Source organism: Mizuhopecten yessoensis, unplaced genomic scaffold, assembly GCF_002113885.1.
Source record: "Mizuhopecten yessoensis strain PY_sf001 unplaced genomic scaffold, ASM211388v2 scaffold7283, whole genome shotgun sequence".
Classification (NCBI taxonomy): domain Eukaryota; kingdom Metazoa; phylum Mollusca; class Bivalvia; order Pectinida; family Pectinidae; genus Mizuhopecten; species Mizuhopecten yessoensis.
In genome coordinates this window covers 1654124-1677686 of record NW_018406970.1, presented here as the reverse complement: position 1 = coordinate 1677686, position 23563 = coordinate 1654124, and the positions used below count along the sequence as shown (strand labels likewise).

At 36.2% G+C, this 23563-nt stretch overlaps 2 protein-coding genes across 3 annotated transcripts in view; one reads left to right on the top strand and one right to left on the bottom strand.

Moving 5' to 3' along the window:
• The first annotated feature begins 3574 nt into the window (after positions 1 to 3574).
• Positions 3575 to 13458, top strand: LOC110453417 (testis, prostate and placenta-expressed protein-like). The gene is made up of 8 exons (XM_021502361.1): positions 3575 to 3700; positions 3879 to 4105; positions 9872 to 9933; positions 11215 to 11273; positions 11534 to 11619; positions 11829 to 11890; positions 12240 to 12304; positions 12639 to 13458. The coding sequence occupies exons 2-8, from the start codon at positions 3883 to 3885 to the stop codon at positions 12700 to 12702; spliced, it is 621 nt and encodes a 206-aa protein (XP_021358036.1). The 5' UTR covers positions 3575 to 3700; positions 3879 to 3882; the 3' UTR covers positions 12703 to 13458.
• Positions 13459 to 14068: 610 nt separating this feature from the next.
• Positions 14069 to 23563, bottom strand: part of LOC110453395 (protein disulfide isomerase-like 2-1) — a 13243-nt gene continuing 3748 nt past the window's right edge. The window contains exons 2-11 of one of the 2 annotated variants that reach the window (XM_021502323.1): positions 21896 to 21941; positions 21429 to 21597; positions 20806 to 20975; positions 19998 to 20056; positions 19346 to 19395; positions 18867 to 19026; positions 18534 to 18605; positions 17246 to 17298; positions 15654 to 15763; positions 14069 to 15071 (exon numbers count right to left, since the gene is read on the bottom strand). In XM_021502323.1, coding sequence (XP_021357998.1) covers positions 14818 to 15071; positions 15654 to 15763; positions 17246 to 17298; positions 18534 to 18605; positions 18867 to 19026; positions 19346 to 19395; positions 19998 to 20056; positions 20806 to 20975; positions 21429 to 21597; positions 21896 to 21941 — 1143 coding nt within the window. In that variant the 3' untranslated portion in view covers positions 14069 to 14817. The remainder of the gene's footprint in view (positions 15072 to 15653; positions 15764 to 17245; positions 17299 to 18533; positions 18606 to 18866; positions 19027 to 19345; positions 19396 to 19997; positions 20057 to 20805; positions 20976 to 21428; positions 21598 to 21895; positions 21942 to 23563) is intronic. The other variant, XM_021502324.1, reaches the window with a different exon arrangement.

Genomic DNA, 23563 nt, shown 5'->3' with positions numbered 1-23563 from the left:
AAGACTTGGTAGTAACTGTGGACCGAAATCTGAACTTTGCATATCATATACAACAACAGGCACACAAGGGTAATGGAATCGTTGGACTCATAATTAAGGTATTCTATTTATTTAAATGAAACTATGTTCTGCCAACTATTTAAAGTCCTAGTTAGACCACCCATTGAATACGCGGTGTGTGTTTTGAATCAACACAAAATAAAGGAAATTGAGCTTGTGGAATCGGTACAAAGAAGAGCCAGAAAAAATTACTGCCAGGATTTAAGGATTTACCTTAAAGTAAGCTCAGAATACTAAAACTACCAACTATAAAATACCGAAGGATGCGAGGAGACCTTATTCATGTATTTAAGATTATTGACAATATATTTGATGAGAGAGTCAGCAACGAACTCTTAGTACACGATAATATATCAAGAACTCACGGTCAAACCATTGTTATTTAGATCTCAGAAAATTCAGTTTCAACTTCTGGACAGTAAATATATATGGAACAGTTTCCCACAGAGAGTTATAGACTCAACTACAATTAAAGAATTCGACTGACGAGGTCAATTTAGATGAACACTGGAAAAATGTAGATATGAAATATGATCACTTGGCAAACTTAGAAGTTTTTAAATGTATGTTAAAATTGAATGCTAATTAATTATATGTATGTATTGTGTTAGGCAGATATTTGCCTGCGTCCATCTCTTTTCTCCTATTAAATCCTATCAAAATGTATTTTCATTGACCATCCATCAAAGGAAAGTGCATAAAATATAGTTTCGTTATGATGAACAGACGGACAAGCCAAAATACATGTAAGTGGCAAACAAAATTATGCTGAAACCAGACTGTGCAAGGTAACGTAAGGGAGGTAACTCGTGAGTACATAGGCTATCCATCAGATATATCTTTCCCCATACTTTACGTACAGAGGAAATTATTTAATGAATTATTTTGTCGTGTACAGAAAGTGTCGACAATTCCCGATTTGCTAAGATTTTTGTTGCTTGATCAAGTACATCTTAAATGCATCGGACGAATCTAGCCAAGAAAAGAGACACACATGTTTGAATATTTTAATACAGCAGGAAAAAACGTATACGTTAGTACAACACGTCTTTAAACAACATGATCCTACAACACAAGTAACCCCCGGTGGGTGTGGTCGGGTGGCGCAGTGGATAGCGCGCTCGCCTTTCACCAAGACGGCCGAGGATCGAATTCCCGATCGGACGTGAAAAGATAAACGATTCAACTGTCGGATCACGAGGATTTTCCCCGGCTATCATGTCTCCTCCCCTATGAATTTCCCCCTGCGAGCTTACACCCGGGCTAACAAGAGTGATAAATATGAGTTTGATAACTTGTTTCATAATTGTTGTAGAATAAAGTGTAAACCCTAAGTAGTTTAGATAATGTGAATGTGTTATCAGCAATGACGTCATAAGAACGCAGTAAGGAACAAATGAGCTTCTTAAGTTTTAGTTTTTTTATACAACAATTATGTAACAAATTATTTCAAATAAAATTAATAACTTTGGTTGACCCAGAACCCCGGCCGCCTTAATGGAAGACGAGTACGTTATCCACTCCTTCACGTGATCAACCGCACGTGAGCTTCTTGAGGCGAAAGTTGGATTTGAAAAATACGATCAACATGGCGAATATTGATACCATTATATACGTATAATTCCCTGGATATTAATTTTGAACGAATAAGAATGATAAGGTTACGCAGTTATCATACTGTATTGATCGTATGAGGCGACTAACGGGGACCCCTGCAGAAATCGGATTACATTTTCAATTTTGTGTCCTGTGTGTCTACTTAGAAGATCTTGATGGGATTAAAATCAATCTGCTTTTCCCACTGCAATATTGTAACAGCTACGGAATACGGGGGCAAAAGTACTGCCTTACTGGCAAACTAGCTTTTCCAGGGATGCCATATAACTCTGGGATGCGCTTTCTATGTGCTCGGTATGTTACTCAGTGGCATTACTGGCTGTTGGTGGTTCCATTTACTGAAGAAGAAAAAAACTACAATTTTAAAAGAAATTTTAAATTTAAAATACCGATTTTTTTTCAAAATTAATATAAAATACAAAATTGACTATCAAAACGCACATTTTTAGTTAAAGTCACATAATTCTGCAAAAAATGCAGACATATATTTATAACGCTTGTTATCCGATTTGTCTGAAATCATGTTCAGCATTATACAATTCTTTCTCATTCATATGCATATTTGAAAAAAATTGGACAAGAGACAAGAAAGAAATGTAAACATTTTTAACTTACTCTTCTGCGTGACGTCACAATGGATAACAGTAACGTGACGTCATGAAATCGGCAACATTCCGATGTTGCGATACAAAAACTGCGATGCCTTTTTTTGTGGTTCTGAATTCATTCTGGTGATTGGAATGGGAGAAAAATACTCTTTTATACCAATGGATGAAGGATTGGAAAACTAGGGTTTCAGCCAATTTGAAAAACCCCTTCGGTGGAATGATAGAGTCTTATGATAACGGAATATAAAGAGGTTTAATACTTAGGTATGTTACTAAATGATAGTCCGATATAGATATTGATACATCTCGTAACACTCGTCATTCTCTTCCGTGTTGAATACGCTCGAAAAAAAAATTGAAGCGTCTTCACAAAAACAATGTCTTCCACATGGTATTTTTTTCAATATTCACCACATACTAGGCCTGATTAAATTTTAAAAGATTCATCATTAAATTCTCATTTTTGTGATGTGCTGATAACTCAATAGACGATCTGGAACTTCGACAGTATGATCCCAATCTGTGATTCAGAAATCCCAACATATATTTAGATAGTTTTTCCAATGTCGGACATTTCCGATAATTGGAAGTTCCCGTGTTAGTGTCCCGGGACCGACCTCGGACGTTCCAACTCGTCTAACTGGTGTTCTGGGCCCGCATACTTAGCGGTGTCCCCCACAGGGACCTGCTTATTTGTTACATCTATATTTGGACCTAAATTAAGATGTTCAGAGTAATTTTTACATGTTTTAGGGATTTAGATCGACTTTACACTCCCAATGATCATATCTTTGATCATTGGGGGTGTCATTTTTGCCGAAAATCGATCTAAACCCCTAAAACAAATAAAATTACTCTAAATATAGCTGTAACAAAATCTCAGGTCCCTGTGGTGTCCCCTTTGTTTAGAGAGAGGCCAAGTACACTATGCCACAGCGGGTGATTGATTGTCGTTTTTATAAAGGTAACTTGAAATTTTGTAAGGTGTCGTTGATAACAGTTTTACGAGTAGGGTATGAATAACCGTCCTTCTTAACGGCCCGAAGCCTTTTGTGAGTATACATGCCGCCCCACTGCTCAGACCAATACACCCCGTCGATTATCTAATTGAAATATATATACAAGACTCGGACACCTATCTAAACATGTGAATAAGTCTATCGCCAATTATCTCCGTATTCAATTTTACGTGTCAGTTAGCACTTAGAAAACCTGCAATTTGATCAAACAAAATCGGTAGGAAGCACCACGTGCAGATTATCGCTACTCCTCGGGGTTTACCGTTCAACTGTGACGTAACGACCCATTGTTGCTGGTTGCTAAGGGTGACGTTGTCGGTGTCTAGGACGGACAGTTGGCGGCAAACATTAGCGGTGGTGTACTTTATCGAACCGTTAACTCAAAGAACAATCAGGGTAAGATATTGTAGTAGGTGTTATACACAACAGACGGAATTTATTGATACTATAGGGGGCATCGGATCTTCACAAGTCGCTGACACGTTTAAGACACCCGTGGAATACACAAACCCGAATATTATCACTTGATTTAATTTGAGGACTTTAGAAAGTTATCGTGTTACTTTCCATTTAGGAAGATGACGACCGTAGGTGTGGACCCCGGGTGTAACAATCGGTCACAGCCCATGAGGATTCCCAGTTACTCGTACCAATATCCCTCACATCGGAAGGTGCAGTTGGCCGCCGTCAAGGATGGCCTTTTCCATCCCAAACTTCCCAGTTTCCGGAGAATGGATATGGATACTGCCGGACACAAGCTCCCGGACGAGCATTGCCGGACAACCACAGCCTGTGGTCCAGGTGAGGTCACTTACTCTAAACCTACCAACCCTTAAACAAAAAATTGCATTCACATTTTATAAAGTTGATAGTCGAAACACGGAATTCTAAGCCCGTGGTCGAACGAAATATTTTCTTTTGTATCTGTTTTAACGCGATACAAATTCATGTGTTTAACCATTTAGTATATTATATTTTGTATATGTACGTACACAGCGATCGGTTGGTCGTCAGTGTAAATCCGTTGTAATCCTGTGTAAGTATATATATTCAATAATCCCCCTATACAGGTACGTATGCATCCCTTTTGACAGAGACAAATGTACGGTATTAATAAACATGACTGTTTCGATCAATTTTATTTCTGAAAATTAAAATTTGTCCCGCTGGGATAATGTAATTTCACCGTATTTTATGTGCGACAGGATAATAAAAAAATCCAAAATTCTTTCTCAAATCCATTCCCATTCAGATAAGACGTTTTTTGCTTTGTTTGTCTATAACACACAATTTATGAAAACTTTTGAACCGAGACCTAGTAACACTTGTAAAAGAGATAAAGCTGATTGCCAGACCTTTGCAGTACAATATACCTATTCAATACATGGTAGGTAGTTATATTATAGACCCAATTCCTAACCCCATTGTTCAATTATTTAGTACAAAGACTTAAGCGCCAGATCGGCCCATCGATTGGTACAGTGGCTGACAGGTGAAACACACGCCGTACCGTGGCGGATTCGCTCAATACACATACCCCGCGCTAATCTTGAACACAATTTATTTTCCATTTGCAGACAATGTACGTGTATTACCTTTTATGTTTGTGTGCTGGGTGTAAAATGAAGTCGGAAACTAGTTAATTTATTCGTGTTTCAATGCATAATTAGTGAACTCTATTACTGATAATGAACGACTCGATGGTTCCGTTGGCAGCCTCGCTTGAAGTCAGAGTTCAAGTTAGTACACAACCATACCTGCTGTTTCAACATCATTCGTCTGTAAGCTTGAGTGATGCTTGATATCTCATCTATTCGGTCCAGTTTACTTTATGAACAAAATTCGTTTATATTCATATTTTCAGCCTAACCAATATTTTTTCAGTATAGCAACCCAACAAACCGTCCCAATTTTCAGTCTACACCTGATCACAATATCAGTGAAGCAATTTATATCAATCTGACGAACATTACATTTTTCATTCAGACTGTCATTTTTCTCCTGTCAGTCACATTTTCAGTCTAACAGTCAAATTTTTCAGCCTAATGGCCATGCTCGCCAACTCACATTTTCAGCCACCAACTACTTTTCAGTATTAACCATACACTGACATTTCAGACATATGAATATTAACGCATGCTTATATTTTCAGTTAAACAAGGAATGTTTTAATTTAAGAACAGTCCCGGATTTTCATTGTAATAGACTGTTTTTGCCTGCTCACATATATTGATCATATCGATTTCCCAAAATTGAAACTACAGACTAAATACCCAGTACCCATAATATGTATGATTTTAGGTCAGTATTTTTTAAATGGAAACGTTCACTTTTCCACTATACCAATCATATGAGCTCAAAAGCAGACTGTGTATATATGTATGTGTTTTTAGTAAAAGAGTCATACACATTTTTCAGATATCAAGTGCATTGATCATAAACACCCAGTAAATAATTGTCAATATTGACCCCATACATTTATTACACCGCTAATGTCACACACTAACCGATACACACCCACAGAGAAATCTAATACACGTACATTTCAGTGCTCCGAACTTCGAAGGAATATATTTCATTGAAACGTTACCCCGAGCCTCTAAGGCCAGACAAAAAAAAAAACAACCTGTAACATTTTGAAAAAAAATAAAGTAGGTAGGTAGATTTTATTTTAACAAATATGTGTATATGGTTTGAAGAGGAGAGTTATCTTGACTTTTTCAGTGCTTCTTTGAAAATTTTCTGAAAAAGTTAAGGGTAGGCACAAAAAAATACGACAGGTAGGGTTACCAGAAACATGCAATGTTTCTTGTTTGGCCTAAGGCAAAGATTGCATTTAAATGTCTGTATACATGAGTACATGTATATATATATACTTACGCAGAAAGTATAAGGCTAGATACGATTTACCAAATGTACGGAATCAGATATCTCATTATACATATAAATACAATGTACGTAACATTTAATACACCTTTAATCCAGTTGTACATTTGCATTCATACCTTACCCAGTATTGACAACACCGGTGGGATAGAAGTCGCCCTACCTGTACCCGAACAATGCAACTTGATCGACGTTTGAATAAATGTTATACAAAACCTTTAACAAAGCATTTTAATCCTACTTATTTGCCGTGTTAGTGTTCAGTATAAAATATATACAAAACATAATCCAAAATATCAAATACCCCTAATAAGGTCTAAAAGGTTTGTCTCATTTCTTCCAGTATGGTTATTTTTCCGTTAAAATTTTACAACATCGGGAAGATATTTCTTACTCCTTCGTGAATTTTGGAAAATAAAGTGGGTTTTTTTCTCGAGGGGAAGCAGTCTGTTTTTGGCTGCCAAACTATAGGCAAGAATCACGGATTTCTTAAACCATGTCATGACTTTTGCATCTGTTTTATCATTGAGAGTAAATAAGACGCAGCAAATTAGTTATAGACATTTGAGATCATTGCGTTCGACGAAATAGATCGAAATGAAAATGGCCTTCAATAACTTACCCCCTTTGTCACTGTTAAATGCCCCGACAGCTTGAAATAAGATTGAATTCAATTTGAGTACAATACACTATTTCTGGACACGTACTTTTACCGTTCGAGCGGCCTATGATAATAGCATGGTAGTTCCGAAAGGTGTTTATGTACTATTATATCATTCCATACTTTTTTTACTACATGTCTTTATTTTTTGTTTTACAATTTGTACTACAATTTGTAGGTTATTGTGCAGAATCATATCACGGAATTCGATTGAAAATGTCAAAAATATCATTGTGTACTATCCGGCTCTTATAATCGGACGCCGACTTAAATAGGAGACCACACGTACCCGAGAACGTGTTACCGTTGATATGTCGGACCTATCCGATCTCTAATCCGGAGTACGAAAAATGGGTTGTCGGCCTCCAACTATTGGCTTTAAGTTGCCTTTATAATGGTGTTAGTTAATGTATATTATCGTAGTAAATTGAGAGAGAAATACGTGTTTTGTAGGTTCTCAATGTATTTAAAAGTTCAAAAGTGTGTTAAATGTATCGTATTATACATATTTAAATTTATCCACTAACTTTTATATCTTTGTCAAATAACCTCGAACCACGAACCATTAATGGACGGTCGTAAAACTAGACATGGTAAGGTTGAACTTATGTACATGTGGTATTCTTAGGGTTAATGAAAGCCTATTATCGGTATACAACGTTTAACAGAAAACCAACCAAGCGTGTAACCAGGTATATTATTCCGAATACGGAGTTCTCCTTTTGGTGTTATAACGCTACAAGAAACACTGGTACGTGTCTTTAAGAAAAGTTATTACTTATTCCACCGCTAGTAATAAACAAAAACAACAACAAAATCGATTGCGTCCCTATTCATATAATGCTTGGTAATAAAATTAAAAATAAGCCATATCATTACAAATTCATTATATTGATGTTGACAATGGGCTCGACCTTATAACTTCCGTCTATAGAATTTACCACCGATAATAATTATTTCGACACTAATATAAGCCCATGAAATACAGGGCAACAATCCCGAAGCTGACCCAACCCTTATTAATCTGATGCTAACCCAGACACTAGCTTTCGTCGATTTCCTAACATCCATCCTTAAAATAAAGACCACTATTGTATTTGACCCTAGATTGCCACGTGACCTACAGTATTGTGTCCGACCCTAGACTTTTTACCACTATAATACGTGACCTACATTATTTTGTCCGAACCTAGACTATTTACCACTATAACACGTGACCAACAGTATTGTGACCGAACCTAGACTATTTACCACTATAACACGTGACCTACATTATTTTGTCCGAACCTACACTATTTACCATTATAACACGTGACCAACAGTATTGTGATCGAACCTAGACTATTTACCACTATAACACGTGACCTACAGTATCTTGCCCAAACCTAGACTATTTACCACTATAACACGTGACCTACAGTATCTTGCCCGAACCTAGACTATTTACTACTAAAACACGTGACCGACAGTATTATGTCCGAACCTAGACTATTTACCACTATACACGTGACCTATATTAGTCTGTCCCAACCTAGACTGTTTACCACTATTACACATGACCTACAGTATCTTTCCCGAACCTATACTATTTACCACTATAACACGTGACCTACAGTATTTTGTCCGAACCTTGACTATTTACCACTATAACACGTGACCTACAGTATTTTGTCCGAAGCTAGACTATTTACCACTATAACACGTGATCTACAGTATTTTGACCGAACCTCGACTATTTACCGCTACAACACGTGACCTACAGTATTTTGTCCGAACCTAGGCTATTTACCACTATAACACGTGACATACAGTATGTTGTCCGAACCTAGACTTTTTACCACTACCGGGAGTAACTCGAGACGTGCAGTATTGTGTCTGACTGTACAACTATCATTAAGCAAAGCTTATCTATGTTGATACACACGATTATTGATTTTTAAAAACCAATATTTGCAGTTGAGCCGTCCATTATGATGGTTGACAACCGTCTACTGTGGGTCTTTACGGGGACGTGCGATATCGCCCCATAGCAATGTGTGTATAAGCTATTCATTGAATAGTCTAAAAGGTTTTCCCCGTCACGACTAACATAATGTAAATAACGTTTATGATAATGTAGTTCAAATTCAGATACTTGAATGATCTGCTACCTTCAAAACATGAAATGACAAGTGAAGGTTCCAAAATGGTCCCCTGCAGTGATTTAATAGAACGCATCGATATTCAAATTACGAATAAAATTAAACATGAATAAATTAACTTGTAATTGTTGTCGGTCGTAATCGAACGCAACACCGCGACCTTTGACCTTGGATTCAAATGTTAATCTCGTATAAAATCAACTTTGAAAGACGTCAGGTGCAAACTATAAAACGGGCATGATAACGAATTTTAGACATGAATAAATTTACTTGCAGTGTTGGTGTAATCGAACGCACTACCCCGACTTTTGACTTCGCATTCAAATGTATTTATAACATAAGTTTTACAAAAAGTCAGGTGCAGAATAAGACATGAGTATTGGGATCTCCTATTCATCCTTTGGTATTGTGAGACCGAAGCGCCTGTTCCCATAGTCGCTAAAATTAGCTCGTTATTACATTTCACATAAATGTTTAATAAATAGAATAAAAAATATGAAATGAAATTGAACGGTTTGGTTCCCGAGAAATATTGATCGACAATCCAAAGAGTTAATTTAGAATGAACACTGATGTTCATATCTGGTTATATGCCTTGCAACACGAAAACGCACTCGCCTTTCACCATGGCGGCCGAGGTTCGATTCCCCGTTCGGACGTGAAAAAGTATTAGGTCACCTGCTCGACGACGGGGGTTTTCTTCGGGTACTCTAATTTCCTCCATAAGACTCTCCGGCGTTAACATCCGGGCCATCAAGACTGATTAATTTGGATAAAAATCAAGTTTATATTTATATCGTAACACAAAACAAAATTATGCGAATTATTAACAATTGCCAGAACGGTCACTTTTGACATTAAAATATTTCTGTCTTTCAGAGGACTTCAAGAGGTCCACGTCAACGCTGTTTGATCCCCCAAAGAAACAAATGTCTAGTCTGGTGAGTAAATCCCTCTCGTAATAATTGTTTGGCCTGCTGAGTGAATCTTGTACAAACATTTCCGTGATTTTGTCTTATCTTGTTTCACGGTGAGTGAGTTTATCCAGACATTTGTTTCACACGAGTTCATTCATAAAGACATATCAAGTCTGACCAGTATACCTCTCGAAACTTTTAATACTCTCTTCGAATGAAAGGACGTATTATGTTATCACGTGAGCGCGCGCGAATTATCTCTAGTAGTTTTGAACGGATTAACTTCAAACTTCATAGGAAGGTTCATTGCCATGACACATGATTATTGGACCGTTAATTACGGAGTTATATAATTATGACCCTTTATTCAATTGTCAAAACAATGTCTGCTCAATATCTCCAGTAGTTTTCAACGGCTTAACTTCAAACTTAATTGGAAGGTCCATTATTATGATAGCTCAAACAACTTGATAACCACCATTGTCTAACCTTAATGTATGGAGTTATGGCCCTTTATGTACAATACAGACAACTGCTCATTCAATGTATGACGGGCGTATTATGCTCCGCCGTCGCGGTACCATTGCTTTCATTCTGGGCTGGAGAATTAGCAAGAAATTTGTTTTATGTCTCTATTCTGACGAGTAGATTTCTCCAGCATTTATTTAGTATGGTGAGTAAACGTCTCCATATATGACTCTAGTCCGGTGAGCATGGATTTCCATACTTTTGTTTCATGTTTATGTACGAGCGTTTGACACGTGTCATCCTAAAATTCCTGTGCTTACGCTCATGTCATGACAAAGTCGATAGTATCGTTCAAACAGACGCTTGATCACTTCTGTGAACGAGTCTACGAAGTCGAAGGCTCTGTACCTGCCACCTGGTGGATGATACCAGTAGATTAGTTAAATTTGGTGTACGTCAAAATTATGAAATTTGCTTTCGTCGTGACATATTCCAGGAATCATGAAACTTAAGTGAGTGCAACCCCTGGAATTTCAATATGGACATGTATACTAATCTCAGCGGTTAGACATAGTCGACTCGACAGTACAATTTGAGATAAAAGCGGTTCTAGGACGTTGACCATTGTGAGAGTATCGTAGTCACTCTGAAAACATTGATAACTTTAGTTACTTCTGATGTAATATTGACGTGTCAAATCTTCATGTTATCAGATGTTTATGATTCTTGGATGCTTTCTTAGTTTACTTTGTCTTAAAGGTTGAAAAAGGGTGTTTTTGTTGTATGTTTTCAGTTGTTCATCTTCATTTTGTTAATTCGTGTTGTCTTGGTTTACAGGAAATAACACAAACAGGAAAACAGCTCCACAGACACTACACAACGCCCGACGAACTCAAGTAAGTACGCTGTGTCCATGTGACGTCACAGTTGGTTTTAGTTGTTTGGTTCACAGACAAAAACCGGACACCCATTACCACGGTATCCGCTGCTAATGTAATACATACAATTTACCCCGATAACAAGTATCAGACATGCTGTTTACATTCGAATATTAAAGGACATTTCACAATTAGTGCCGTGACCAGGAAATCTTTGAAATAACATAATACACTTGATCATAATGAGCACACTGTACGTTTTCTTTGTTGATTTTCAGGAAAGCGAAAGAAGAATGGTCCGATTTCCTGAACAGATCACCCGAGCGTTTTAATATTAAACTGCCGGAGCTTCCGAACAGCAAAGGTAACGTAAGCCGAGCTATTATATGAGAATATACAGCTTTCAAAATATTAGCATATTTGACATTTTTAGAACAATAAAAGATCTGACTTATACGTTTGCTGATGGTGTCCGGACAAATATGAAATTTAAAAGCACGTTTCCGTTTATTTGACTATCTGGTCCAAAGTAGCCGATGAATGTCCATTAATGCCATCCTTCCTTCATTACAGATCAGCAGTTTTTGGGATACTCTGTACGTTACCTCCGACCCGAGATCACTAAATCCTGGAGGGTAAGTAATAGGAGTGTGGACCCACTCAAAGTCACCTGTGATTGGTAGCTTGAAGGAGTAAAGTAATCTCTTAGTGGTCACTTCAATCTGTCATTCATGATTAGTCATAAGCGTCGCACTTTTACTTTGTGTGAAAACGGCTTCAATAGATTTGTTTATTTGTGTTGTACATGTACGTCCTATTAACAGTTATGGTCAAGAGACAAACATAGACATTGTATGCGGCAACTATTATTTCAATAATATGAAATTGAAATATTTCGCCAAGGTTTTCCTGCCGCTGTCTAATGTTTGAAGGATTTTAGTTATCATTGGCTATAGTAAACATATACCATTATTGGCGTTACAGTACACCCTAAAACAGGAACCAACGCTAGACCAGTACGGACAGAAACCAATGCCGGCTAACGTCTTGTGAGTACCTTCTATCTTAAACTCTTTTGTTTACGTCATGTCTCGATCTTTATTACATCTTTGTAGTTCCATATTGTCACCTGTAAATGCCTTTAATCTTTAAGTGACCTCGGTCGGGTTGTGCCTTGATATGCAAACAGACTTTTACTTGCAACATCGATCTCAAATCGGGTCTTTATGACGTTATTGATTGAATTTTCTTTTTATTGTATTGACATTTTTTTTCTTGTTAATTTGCATAACGATATTATTCAAACCTCTATTTTTATAATATTAATATTTTTCAATGATTTTGTTGTTTAATTAAACTCGAATACATATTCTTTTTATACAGTGCGCGATACAGGGATACCTACCCACAGTACAGCAGGAACATCGCTTCAGAGGCATGGAGATAGTCGGTTAACCAATAGTATTCAGTGTTTCAAGAGGAGACAACCAATCAGGAGATTTGTAACAAAATTTCTCAAGGACCAACACTCAGTTTTGTTACAAACATTTATAACCAATCGGAACTGTGAACACATCAGTTAGTCATTGCTCAAATTTTATTATTGAGCAGTATTGTTAAACCGAATCCAGATACTTGAGTATATTAGACGAAACCGTCACAACCGGGTGTGTGGATCCGGATTTACCCTAAAGTATTATCTAAAACGCCCATCTCAGTATTTGTTGTTAAATGTTTTGTTTCATTTTTTATCATAGTTTATAGATAAAGTCTATTTATGGAGTTGTTTACAATATTTGTCTTTTCCAATGTGATATTTATACCATTCATATGCTTTTTGTTTATGCACAACATGTATTTACATATAAATCAATCTGAAATGACGCAGTTTCTGCGGATATAATATCAGATTTAAAAAAAAATGAAAGTACTATTCTTTATGTAACGTAACATTTTCTTTAATATTTTTCTTTTTCGGAAACCGGTTTTAAATCAGTTAATGTATCTCGACCTTAATGAGTAAAATAGCTTTGGTTATTGTATTTATGGGAAAAGATTTGACCATTCCAGATGTTTATTTATATCTTCTTACGTTCATGCTCATCAGTATTACATAACGTTGTTGTTGTCACTTTCCAGAGTATTATAACATGTTCATGCAGTGCTGTGTTAAATCTCTCTGTAAATAAATATTTTACCAAAACCGTGAATCTTATTTTTTTTTCTCCATTGTAATAAACAGGATAGATCCGTTTATCCGAACCAACCAAGCGGGAACACATACACTTGATTCAGATAAGCGGTCGCACAGTATTAAATGAGGCAGTTCATCGGGCGCCAAGACAATGTCGGATAATCGGAATTCGGTTAAACGGGGTTCGGATAATCAGCGTTTTACTGTACAAATGAACTGTGTCATATGTCTAGGCTATCGGTCATGAAACTCAAGTTATGTGCTTATATCTTTTTTTATTTTTTTTATTACGCAGACCTTGCGAGCCTGTGAGCGATTAAGAAATCACTTCATATGGAAATGATAAAAGATACACGACTACAGTAAAATCTGAATTACTAAAAGGTCATTTTGACTTCAACCATGATTTAAGATTGAGCATAAAGGCTGGACAGGCGCGAGAATGTTTTATTGAATACGAACTCTGGACCAAGTTTAATATAGTTTTAGTATGTTTTAACCAATATTCCCAAAACGATTTGTTTGTATGTGCACATCTTGGATTTCAGAAACTTCATATTTCGTTTTAATTTATCATTAATAAGGAAACACCTTCTGTTTCTATTCTATCTTTAATGCGTCATTAAAATGTAACAGGGGTTCCAACCCCTGCACCATATTTATTACATCACTGGTAAATCTTACTATACCATTCAGTAGTATTTTTCTTTCATATTCAAACCTTTATAAATCAAGAAAACTTTAACATACCAAGATATAGTAAAAATCTTCCCAGCTTCCCTGTTTGTCATGGCGTCGTTTCATTACAAATCATCACGTCATGTAATGTTGCCTTTGTGGCATCACACTTGCGACTACGCCGCCGGAAATGCTATAAAGATAGATTCTTCTTTCACCGACAAGAGCCAATCGGGAACCGTCGGTACTTTCCGTAAACGGAAAGTGCTGACGGTTCCCGATTGCTCCAAGAGCCTGCTTTCCTTCTTAACCCGGATAATCTAATCTTGAACACACGTGAACGAGAGAAAAGAATTTACCAGAGAAAAAGTTAGTGATTTCAAATGATTTATTATGGAATGTTTGATATTAAAGTCGTACAATGATCATTTTAATGTTTAAGTAGACAGTTTAAGAGTTTCTTGAAAAATCGAATCTTCCCTTGCCGTGATGGTTTGACAGAGAATTCCCACCTCAAGGGGTGATATTCTAAACTGTCTTTCTCAAATCTTGTGATAGGCGAGAGAAAGCTTCCTCTTTCACTTCATTTACGCTCTACATTCAATTCTACAATGCACTCAATTAATGCAATTTGAAAATGATATAGATCTACTAGTCCACATCAATATGACGTCACAACTCTTCGTGACATCACAACTCCTCGTGACGATGAATCTTTGGTTTCTCCACTACAACATCTTTATCCTCGTCATCCTCGTCATCGATGCCGATAACTGGCGCCATCTTTCTCACGTAGTCCTTTTTGGGTTTGAGGTCCTCGACATTGACAAATTCGGACTGATATTTGTTTTTCTGGAATGTCGCCTTACCAAGCTCGTCCACCAGCTGAGACAGAATGTTCTTCCTTTTGGTTAGGTACTCCACCGTCTTTGGCGAGGTTACCTCTGGAATCAAATTAATATATCAAATATGATGCATGCACCCACTGACTGAAATCTTGTTTTACCAAGCTCTGTTTAACCATACCATCCATCGGCGAGATTACTTCTGGTTTAAACTTAGCATGCACATACAGATTTCATAGAAATACTTTTTATTTTGTTTAAACAAACACTGTTAATGTTTAAAGTTAGGTTAACTCATCAACGTCTTTTCAAAACATATATGTACAATAATATAACAATATAAAGAATACAAACAGATATATCTTTGCATCGAGTACAATTTATAATCAAGAAACTTATAATTGTTTTTGTTGGTTTTAACGTTAATATAATGTTTGAAAAGAAAATCCGTGCTGGTATGGAATTCATTTGCTCGTACATGTAAGCAGGTACCATGTTAGCGATCGGGAACCGTCGGCACTTTCCGTAATTTTGTTAGTTTACGGAAAGTGCCGACAGTTGCCGAATGACCATGTTGGGTGGCCAAATTTTAAGGGGCTATTATATAGGGGTACGTTAATTGGAAACTAAGTATGATAATGCTGGTTAAATTTCCACACAACGAAGAAGAGGAGGACATACCGTCGGCTGTAGCGAGTCCCTTTAGAACAGTCATCCTTTCATCCTGTATCGGGTCCAATCTCCCGTGGTGATCTACTAACTCCAACAGGTAAATGTAATAATCAGCAAATCTGCAACAGGTACATATTGTTATAATTAACACCGTAACAGATTAATATTGTACTTAGTGAATCTAAACAGGTAAATATTGTAATTAGTGAAATTACAACAGGTAAATATTGAAATTAGTGATATAACAACATGTTAAAATTGTAATTAGTGAAATAACAACAGGTAAATATTGTAACTAGTGAAAAACAACAGGAAAATATTGTAGTTAGTAAATATAAAACAGGTAAATATTGTAATTAGTCAAATAACAACAGGTAAATATTGTAATTAGTGAATCTATAAATGTAAATATTGTAATTAGTCAAATAACAACAGGTAAATATTGTAATTAGTGACTCTAAAAACAGGTAAATATTGTAAGTAGTGACTCTAAAAACAGGTAAATATTGTAATAAGTGAATCTGCAACAGGTAAAGATTGAAATTAGTGAAATAACAACATGTTAAAATTGTAATTAGTCAAATTACAACAGGTAAATATTGTAATTAGTCAAATTACAACAGGTAAATATTGTAATTAGTCAAATGACAACAGGTAAATATTGTAATTAGTCAAATTACAACAGGTAAATATTGTAATTAGTCAAATTACAACAGGTAAATATTGTAATTAGTCAAATTACAACAGGTAACTATTGTAATTAGTGAATGTGCCAATGCTTGTAAATTAGTTCGATTATACGACGGGAGATAACTCCAAGTTAACAAAATGTCTGGCTCGATGGGGAACCAATGGGCATTTCCACAAACGAACAATTTTGTGTAACATATATATATGTATATCAACATGTACATTTGTAATATGTATTTAAGGAATGACCAAGATTTTGTTTTGGTATATACGGTATATACCGAAACAAAATCTTGGGCATTCTTTATAATTTAATTTAAAAAAAGCAGACAAACACGTTGTAAATGCACAGTTAAAGATTTATTTAATTTTTACGAAAACTAAACAATTGCGCTAAAAAAAAGCTGCGTTGTAATTTTGCATTCTGAAGTGTAAAAAGTAGTTCCGTCATCAGTTGTTTTTCACGATATATACCAAACAAATTATTATGGGGGAGATAGGCAAAATTAAATTATATCAATATATACGAATACACATAACGCTAAACAATATAAGTTTGTACATATTTTTTACAACCCGCTGTGATCGGAGACCGTTTGCTTCGGTTTGTGAACATTTCGTCTTTATATCAAAACTGTTTTTGTAAACAGACTATATTACAAGATTATTTGAATTTCTAATTAAATGGGTCCTTTTCGAGGTCGATTCGCTTTATATAATACATTTCTTCTCGTATTTGTTATGCTCTGCAGTTGGTATATATATATATACACATCGCATTAAAATGATAACTAACAATGCAGTTAGGAAAACGGGCCTGTTAACGACCGGTATACCTTCTAACCAATATTGACGTTCGAAGAGTAATCGTGAATTTGCTAAACGGGTGTGTTTTTGTGTTTCTTACTTACTCGTTTTTCTCATAGTTCTTGGCGATATCTTTTGCTTCAATTAGCAGTTCACTCTGAAATTAGGAAATTATATATGTTATATATAATATACATCATATGTAGTGAGCATTGTACGTGTAAACATTATATTTAGGTTGTTTATGGTCAAGCGTCCTTGTAACAGCTCAAGTAAGGTCACAGGAAGACGGGGGCCTATAGGGAGACACAGCCGGAAGGAAAGAGAAGGAAAGGGGAAAAAAGAAAAGATACAGGTGTCAATTGTTGTTTACATGGGATGGGAATCACTTGAAGAATGATGAAAAAACAGAGCAGCCTCGTACTACTTTATCAAGTGATGAACCATCTACTCGCCGTCCCAGAATCCTACCATTAGTGGTTACTGTCAATTCAGCTCGCTGATGCCATATATGCTTACAGATATTCGTTCTACCCAACATCAGTGCTACTGTGGAACAATCTCTCTCCAGATACGACCGGAGCGCCTATCTTGGACGAATTCAAGGCGAGGTTGTCAACCAAACATCAGTTGACAGACACTGGTGTACACAGTTTTATTTAATGATTTTTTTTGACTCTGTCATTATTTCATAATTCAGTACATGCCACACATGTGCAATCAATGTTATATCCAATAGGACGTTGCTGATTACTAAACAAGAACCAGCTAAAGACAGAGAAAAATAACTCCCGATTCTTCAGGGGTTCCACATAAGTCGCCTCTGACGGTGACAAGGATAGTTAGCATTCAGTTCAATACACATTTTACCAGTAAACACGTCTAGTAAACATTGTGATATATATAGTAAACAATATCTATAGGCGGGTTAGAGCTAGTAAACATTCGAGTTGGGAAACATTACAAATACATCTATGTATAGTATCACAAATACTTAAAACATCTAGATAAACATTATATTTTGTAGGTCCAGCAAATATTATTCATTGTGAACATTTCGTCTCTTATAAACGGCACATCGAGCAGACAATATTCAATAAACGACATCCCAGTCTCCCCCTATCTCCCCTCGACTCCCCCACCCTCCCTCCAAAAAAATCACCTTGCACTCCTTCATGTTTACCAACTAATCCGAATCTAGCTCTCTCNCGTCTTCACTACCTCTCTGTCTATATCTCTTAATTAAAGCCAATGTAAATATTTGTATTTATATATTGTAGGGAAGGGCTTTAATATTAGTTGTTAAACTTGTGCCCAACTCCCATTGTAAATAAATTACAATAAAATATGTTTCAAATCAAATCTAAATTTAAAAAATCACCGGACGATTACCATTCGTTTCGCGTTCCTTATAGTTTCTATGTTGTCCTCGATGAGGGTGTCGAAGTCAGCAATACGTCCTGCCTGTTTAAACATATTTCCAGTCTTTTATTGATAGTTTGATTATTATGGCAATGAATTTTAACGTGATTATTGTAGTCGTAGTTAATTAAAATTATTACCTTTCTTAAAGATCGTAAATCTTCCATTAAGAGATAATTCCTTTTCGCATGAAAAATAAATAATGCTTTGACACAAGAAAATTGTTTTCATCCGTGTAAAAACGTTTATTGACAAAATAAATGCAAATGTTATGTTTCGTAATTGAATAACCGGAAGTATTACCTTTGACGGAAGTGAGCCATCTTTGGCCCGGAACACGCCTGCGCGATCCTCTATGAACCCCATGAACTCAAGTGTATTCATCGTGCCCCCGTATCGCTTCTTAGTTGGATTTTCATCATTTTCAATCCAGTACAACGTTGGGAAGGCCAACGTCACAAACCTGAAATTCACGGCAATATAACTTGTACTCAGCATCAGTATTCTAAAATTCACGGCGTCAGGGGCAGACAAAAAGACAAAAAGTCACGTGCTTAACAAATCAACAAACAAGCTATGTGTGCATAGGACACACAGATTTTGTTTAAACTAGTAGCGTTAATTTTTTTGCGTTATTTTAGGTAACAGTTTTCACCGCGAAAATGTATTCCGCTAAAATTATCAACATTATGTAATCGACGAAGTATAAACTCGTATTTTAATTCTGTGAAATCGTCAAAAATATTCATTTTTTACAAATTTGCACGGGATGTCATACGTACTCTTTTCGGAGCTCAGGTTCTGCTCGCGCGTCTAGGTGGAGAAACGTCACCTGGTGGTGAGAAATGGAACTATGATTAACGAAACGCCACCTTTTGTTGAGAAAGGAAATCATTCAATTAATATAACATCACCTGCTGGAAAGAAAGGAACAGACTTTTGTTAATGTACCGTCGGTTCGTGGTGGGAAAGGGACTATTGCTGATTAAAACGGCAACTATTTACGAGAATACTACGTAGCATCACCTGGTGGCGAGAAAGGGAACTATACGCTAAACAATGCAGGAGCGAATTCAGGAATTTATTTAGGGTGTTGCCCAAACTTTAAAATAAAAACTAGCCACACTTTTCGCGCTTAATAATTGGCATAAAGGCATTTTCCTATTTTATGTCACCTTATTATACGGATTAATATACAGTGTATATGTCGCCGACTAAGGGGATACCGGGGTAAGTTCGGCCCATGCACTTGTAACTTGAAGTTTAGGAGATGAACAGCTGTTAAATCTGTTTTCCGCTAAAATGTATAAAACTGTTTTTACTCAATTATAAATAAATTTGTTTGCTTGTAAACTTCAGACTTTCCGGAGCTTGTCGTTTCGTCTATGTCGGCTATTTAACGATGGGGTTAACATATTTCTCGATTTCTCTTACCTCCTCGTCATTCTTAAAGATTCGCGCAAATTCCTGGAACTTCTCATAGTTTGCGTCGTCTGGGAAAAAGGAGAAATAAAACGATCTCTATAAAGTGTTATATTCATGTACACAATAACTTGTTTACATATCAGCATGGACAAAGTTAGGACTTGCTTCTGATCACATATATATAGAAAAACTTGAAGTTCAGGAATACACATAAATCTAATATTACGGAGAATTTAAGACATACCCATATTTTTGTTTGTTAAGATGACCTATGGTAGATAACTCAATTCCGGATGATGGAAAGTATAGTTTTTGATATTATTTTGAACTTAAAATCCGGATAAGTTAACCGAGACTGCTTTATTTAGTAGATTGAAGGAATTAAGATGACATCCGCGTGTTATAAAATATTTTAGTGAATTATTTCACGAATATTGAATTCTCTCAATTGCACATGATCTTGAATATGTGTTTGCTTACCCAGGTTAACAGTGAATCTTATAATTGGATATATACCACACAAAGCTAGCCTTGACCATGTGTTATTTTCGTTTTATAATAATAATAATATACAACATTTGATGTGGCGCCCTATTTAGCTAGAATAAGTCACTCCAAAGTGCTTTTCAGTACATACATATACATTTATTACAATTAACATATACATTAAATCAATTTTGAGGAATTCACAGGAGCTGCTTTATCAGGCGTTAACTACAAGTCCTATGCCGCCTGGCTAATATCTCCCCATGTGTGTATGCCTGCGTGTGTGCTGGAGATGTAAGGAGACATGCCTTGAAATCAAGATTCCACTTACTACTGTTATATAGTAGAACCATGGCCTTCAAACCCCAGGAAGAGACAATCCCGTGAAAGTTGTACGAGTCCAGTCGTGTCGAATACTGCTTCATGACGTAAGCAAAATCTGAGCCTAACTTATTTGCTATTAGTTCCACAATGGTATCTACGGTAATATCGCCTTCAAACCTACAAACAGATCACAACAATGTCACAAAAACCACAAGAGATTTATTTTTTCATCTTGTGACAATCTTTTTTAAAAAAATCATCTTATTTTCATCTTTATTTATTTTTGACTTTATTCATTTAACAACAACTATGAATCAAATTATTTCAACGACAATGACAATGTTTCGCACAAATGATTCCCTGTATTCGGCGTTGATTATCTAACGGTAATACACATGATGACGTCACTAATGACGTTGATATGTATATAGTTAATACATACATAAAGTTAACTTTCGACAAGCATTTCCAAAATTTGTGCGCAAATCCTCGGTAAGTGATGTACATATGACGTCACACAAATTGTAGGGATGATGACGTCATCACTTTTCAGTCAAACTAATATTATTTACACATTTGAACTCTCTTTTAGTAAAACAATTTGAAAATACACTTAAGTTATATACTTACTTTGTAAATTGCTTTTTCCCCGGCTCAAAGTATCCGAGTGTAGGGAAAACCTGAACATCGTATTTTTTGGCCAGTGCCTTACTCTTCATGCGCCCAAATATCACATCCTGATCGTACGCTTGGGAGGCAGCCCAAAACTTTGGGAAGATTAGGTTACATGGCGTACATTCTAAAAACAAGCGAAACAATTATACAGCGTGCGCTCCGCATCATTTTAGTTTAGAGTTTCTACTTACAGGGCGTGCACGTACTTGACATAAAGTCACACAGCATCACTTATAGTCTCGTTCAACCAGTCGCTTGATCACTTGTAAGAGTCTGGTTGAACGAGACTGCATCACTTCACACATGATTTTTACAATAGAGTGAACATCAATATTATACCCGCCATTTTATTTGCCATTTCACTTATCGCCAAGGTATGTCAACGGAGGCTGTAAATAGCTATTTGTGTTTCTTGTACTTACTTGATTTTGTCACTAACACAAGTAAAAACTTCTGTTTATCCAGTAACTGAAAATACAGAAAAGAAGTAAAACTTAAATTATGATATCATATATATATACTATCATACAGGTGGCTTTGTTCATGTATCATCTTTGGCAATTCCGAGTACTGACGGAATTTGCCGAGATGTTACGATTGCGAATTACATAATCACCGCAACAAAAGTCGTAAATTATTATGTTAGATGCAGAATGGAACGCGTGAAAATTGTGCGAAAAAAGTTACATATGCATTTGGAAGAGATCATTGTTACGTCACAATAAAAATGACAACATACAGTGAATATTAACCTGCTTTTTCTAAATAGAAACACCGAGTCAAGGCCACAAATTCACCGACCTCCGTGTGATAATAAACCCACTGATTTGTTACACTCAAAACACTGTTGTTGATTATATTTTGTTTATTTCATCTTTTTTTCTTCTCATGAAAGTCCCGCAAGGTATGTCAAGGTTTCGAAAATGATTAATCAGAGACAGGAAAAACAGTTTATGACACTTTGTTACAGTTTTTCGGCAGTGGTACGGGGGTCTTTAAACAAGAAATTTGAGTACTATTTTGCCAATCGGTTACGGAAAGTGCCGACGGTTCCCAATAGCTATTTTGCTTGACACACAGACAATTCAGCTATGTTACAGATAAATAGACAGTACACGACAGCTGGGGCGGACTTCGATGTACAACTTAAGCGGTACGGTCGATCTTAAACATCTGTTACCATTGAAATATCAATGCTCACAGACACATCTTACATTGATTCTTTGTATAGTTTCTATATGGAGGCAAATGTTGTGACAGTCTGGAGGATTTGAAGCGCAGCAATGCGCTAACACTGAAGTTTGTCCAAACATAACATCGACGAGACCAATGTTTTGGATAAAACAAGATTTCACTGGTAATATTTGCAAAGAAAATATAAAGAATGGAGATTTCGCAGACTTGCTAATGTCCCATTTGTTCCTAGCTCTTTTCTCCTTCGTGTCTCATCTAAAGGGATAGACTTGCTCAAGTCTAGAGTACGATGACGTTTAATTCTAGACCAATGAGTCTGTTAGCCAGTCTGTGTTTTATAGTGAAAGTTATACGACTTCTCAACCCTAGCACAATATCTCACTGGGGTGAAAAAAAGTGCTGAAATTCGTTTTAACAGGATACTTTAAGTTTAGAAATAAGGTTCAGATAAAACACCACGGACAAAATACCCCTGTAATTAAACGAATGCAAATCAATACTTGGATATTGAGCAAGATTTCAAGTGTCTGCTTCTCCAGAGAGAGAAGAGAGGGAATTGGGTCTGCAGAGACGTAACCAGGCGTACGCACGGACGCACGGGCTTCCACGTAATTTTTTTAAGTATACTTTTAACAAGGATCACATTGTAGAACTTTATGTGATAAACTTTAACAACTCATATAATCCTGGGCCCTCAGTGAATTCATTATCTCATTGATATTGTTTCTTTTATTGACTATTTAAAGAAAATGTTCCTTGTTCATATGGAACTAATTATTACGCATTTGAAAAAAAATAATACTACAAGCCAAATATAAAAATGATAGGTATTTTATGTCTCAAACTGCACCAGAATGGGTTCCAGATTCAAAAAAAATCTCGGGGGGGGGGGGGGG

Excerpts from the sequence above, each read along its gene's own strand:
- LOC110453417 (XM_021502361.1), top strand. The coding sequence starts at position 3,883 with ATGACGACCGTAGGTGTGGACCCCGGGTGTAACAATCGGTCACAGCCC. Across the intron at positions 4,106-9,871 it reads AACCACAGCCTGTGGTCCAG|AGGACTTCAAGAGGTCCACG; the intron begins GTGAGGTCACTT and ends TCTGTCTTTCAG. Across the intron at positions 11,891-12,239 it reads AGATCACTAAATCCTGGAGG|TACACCCTAAAACAGGAACC; the intron begins GTAAGTAATAGG and ends TTGGCGTTACAG.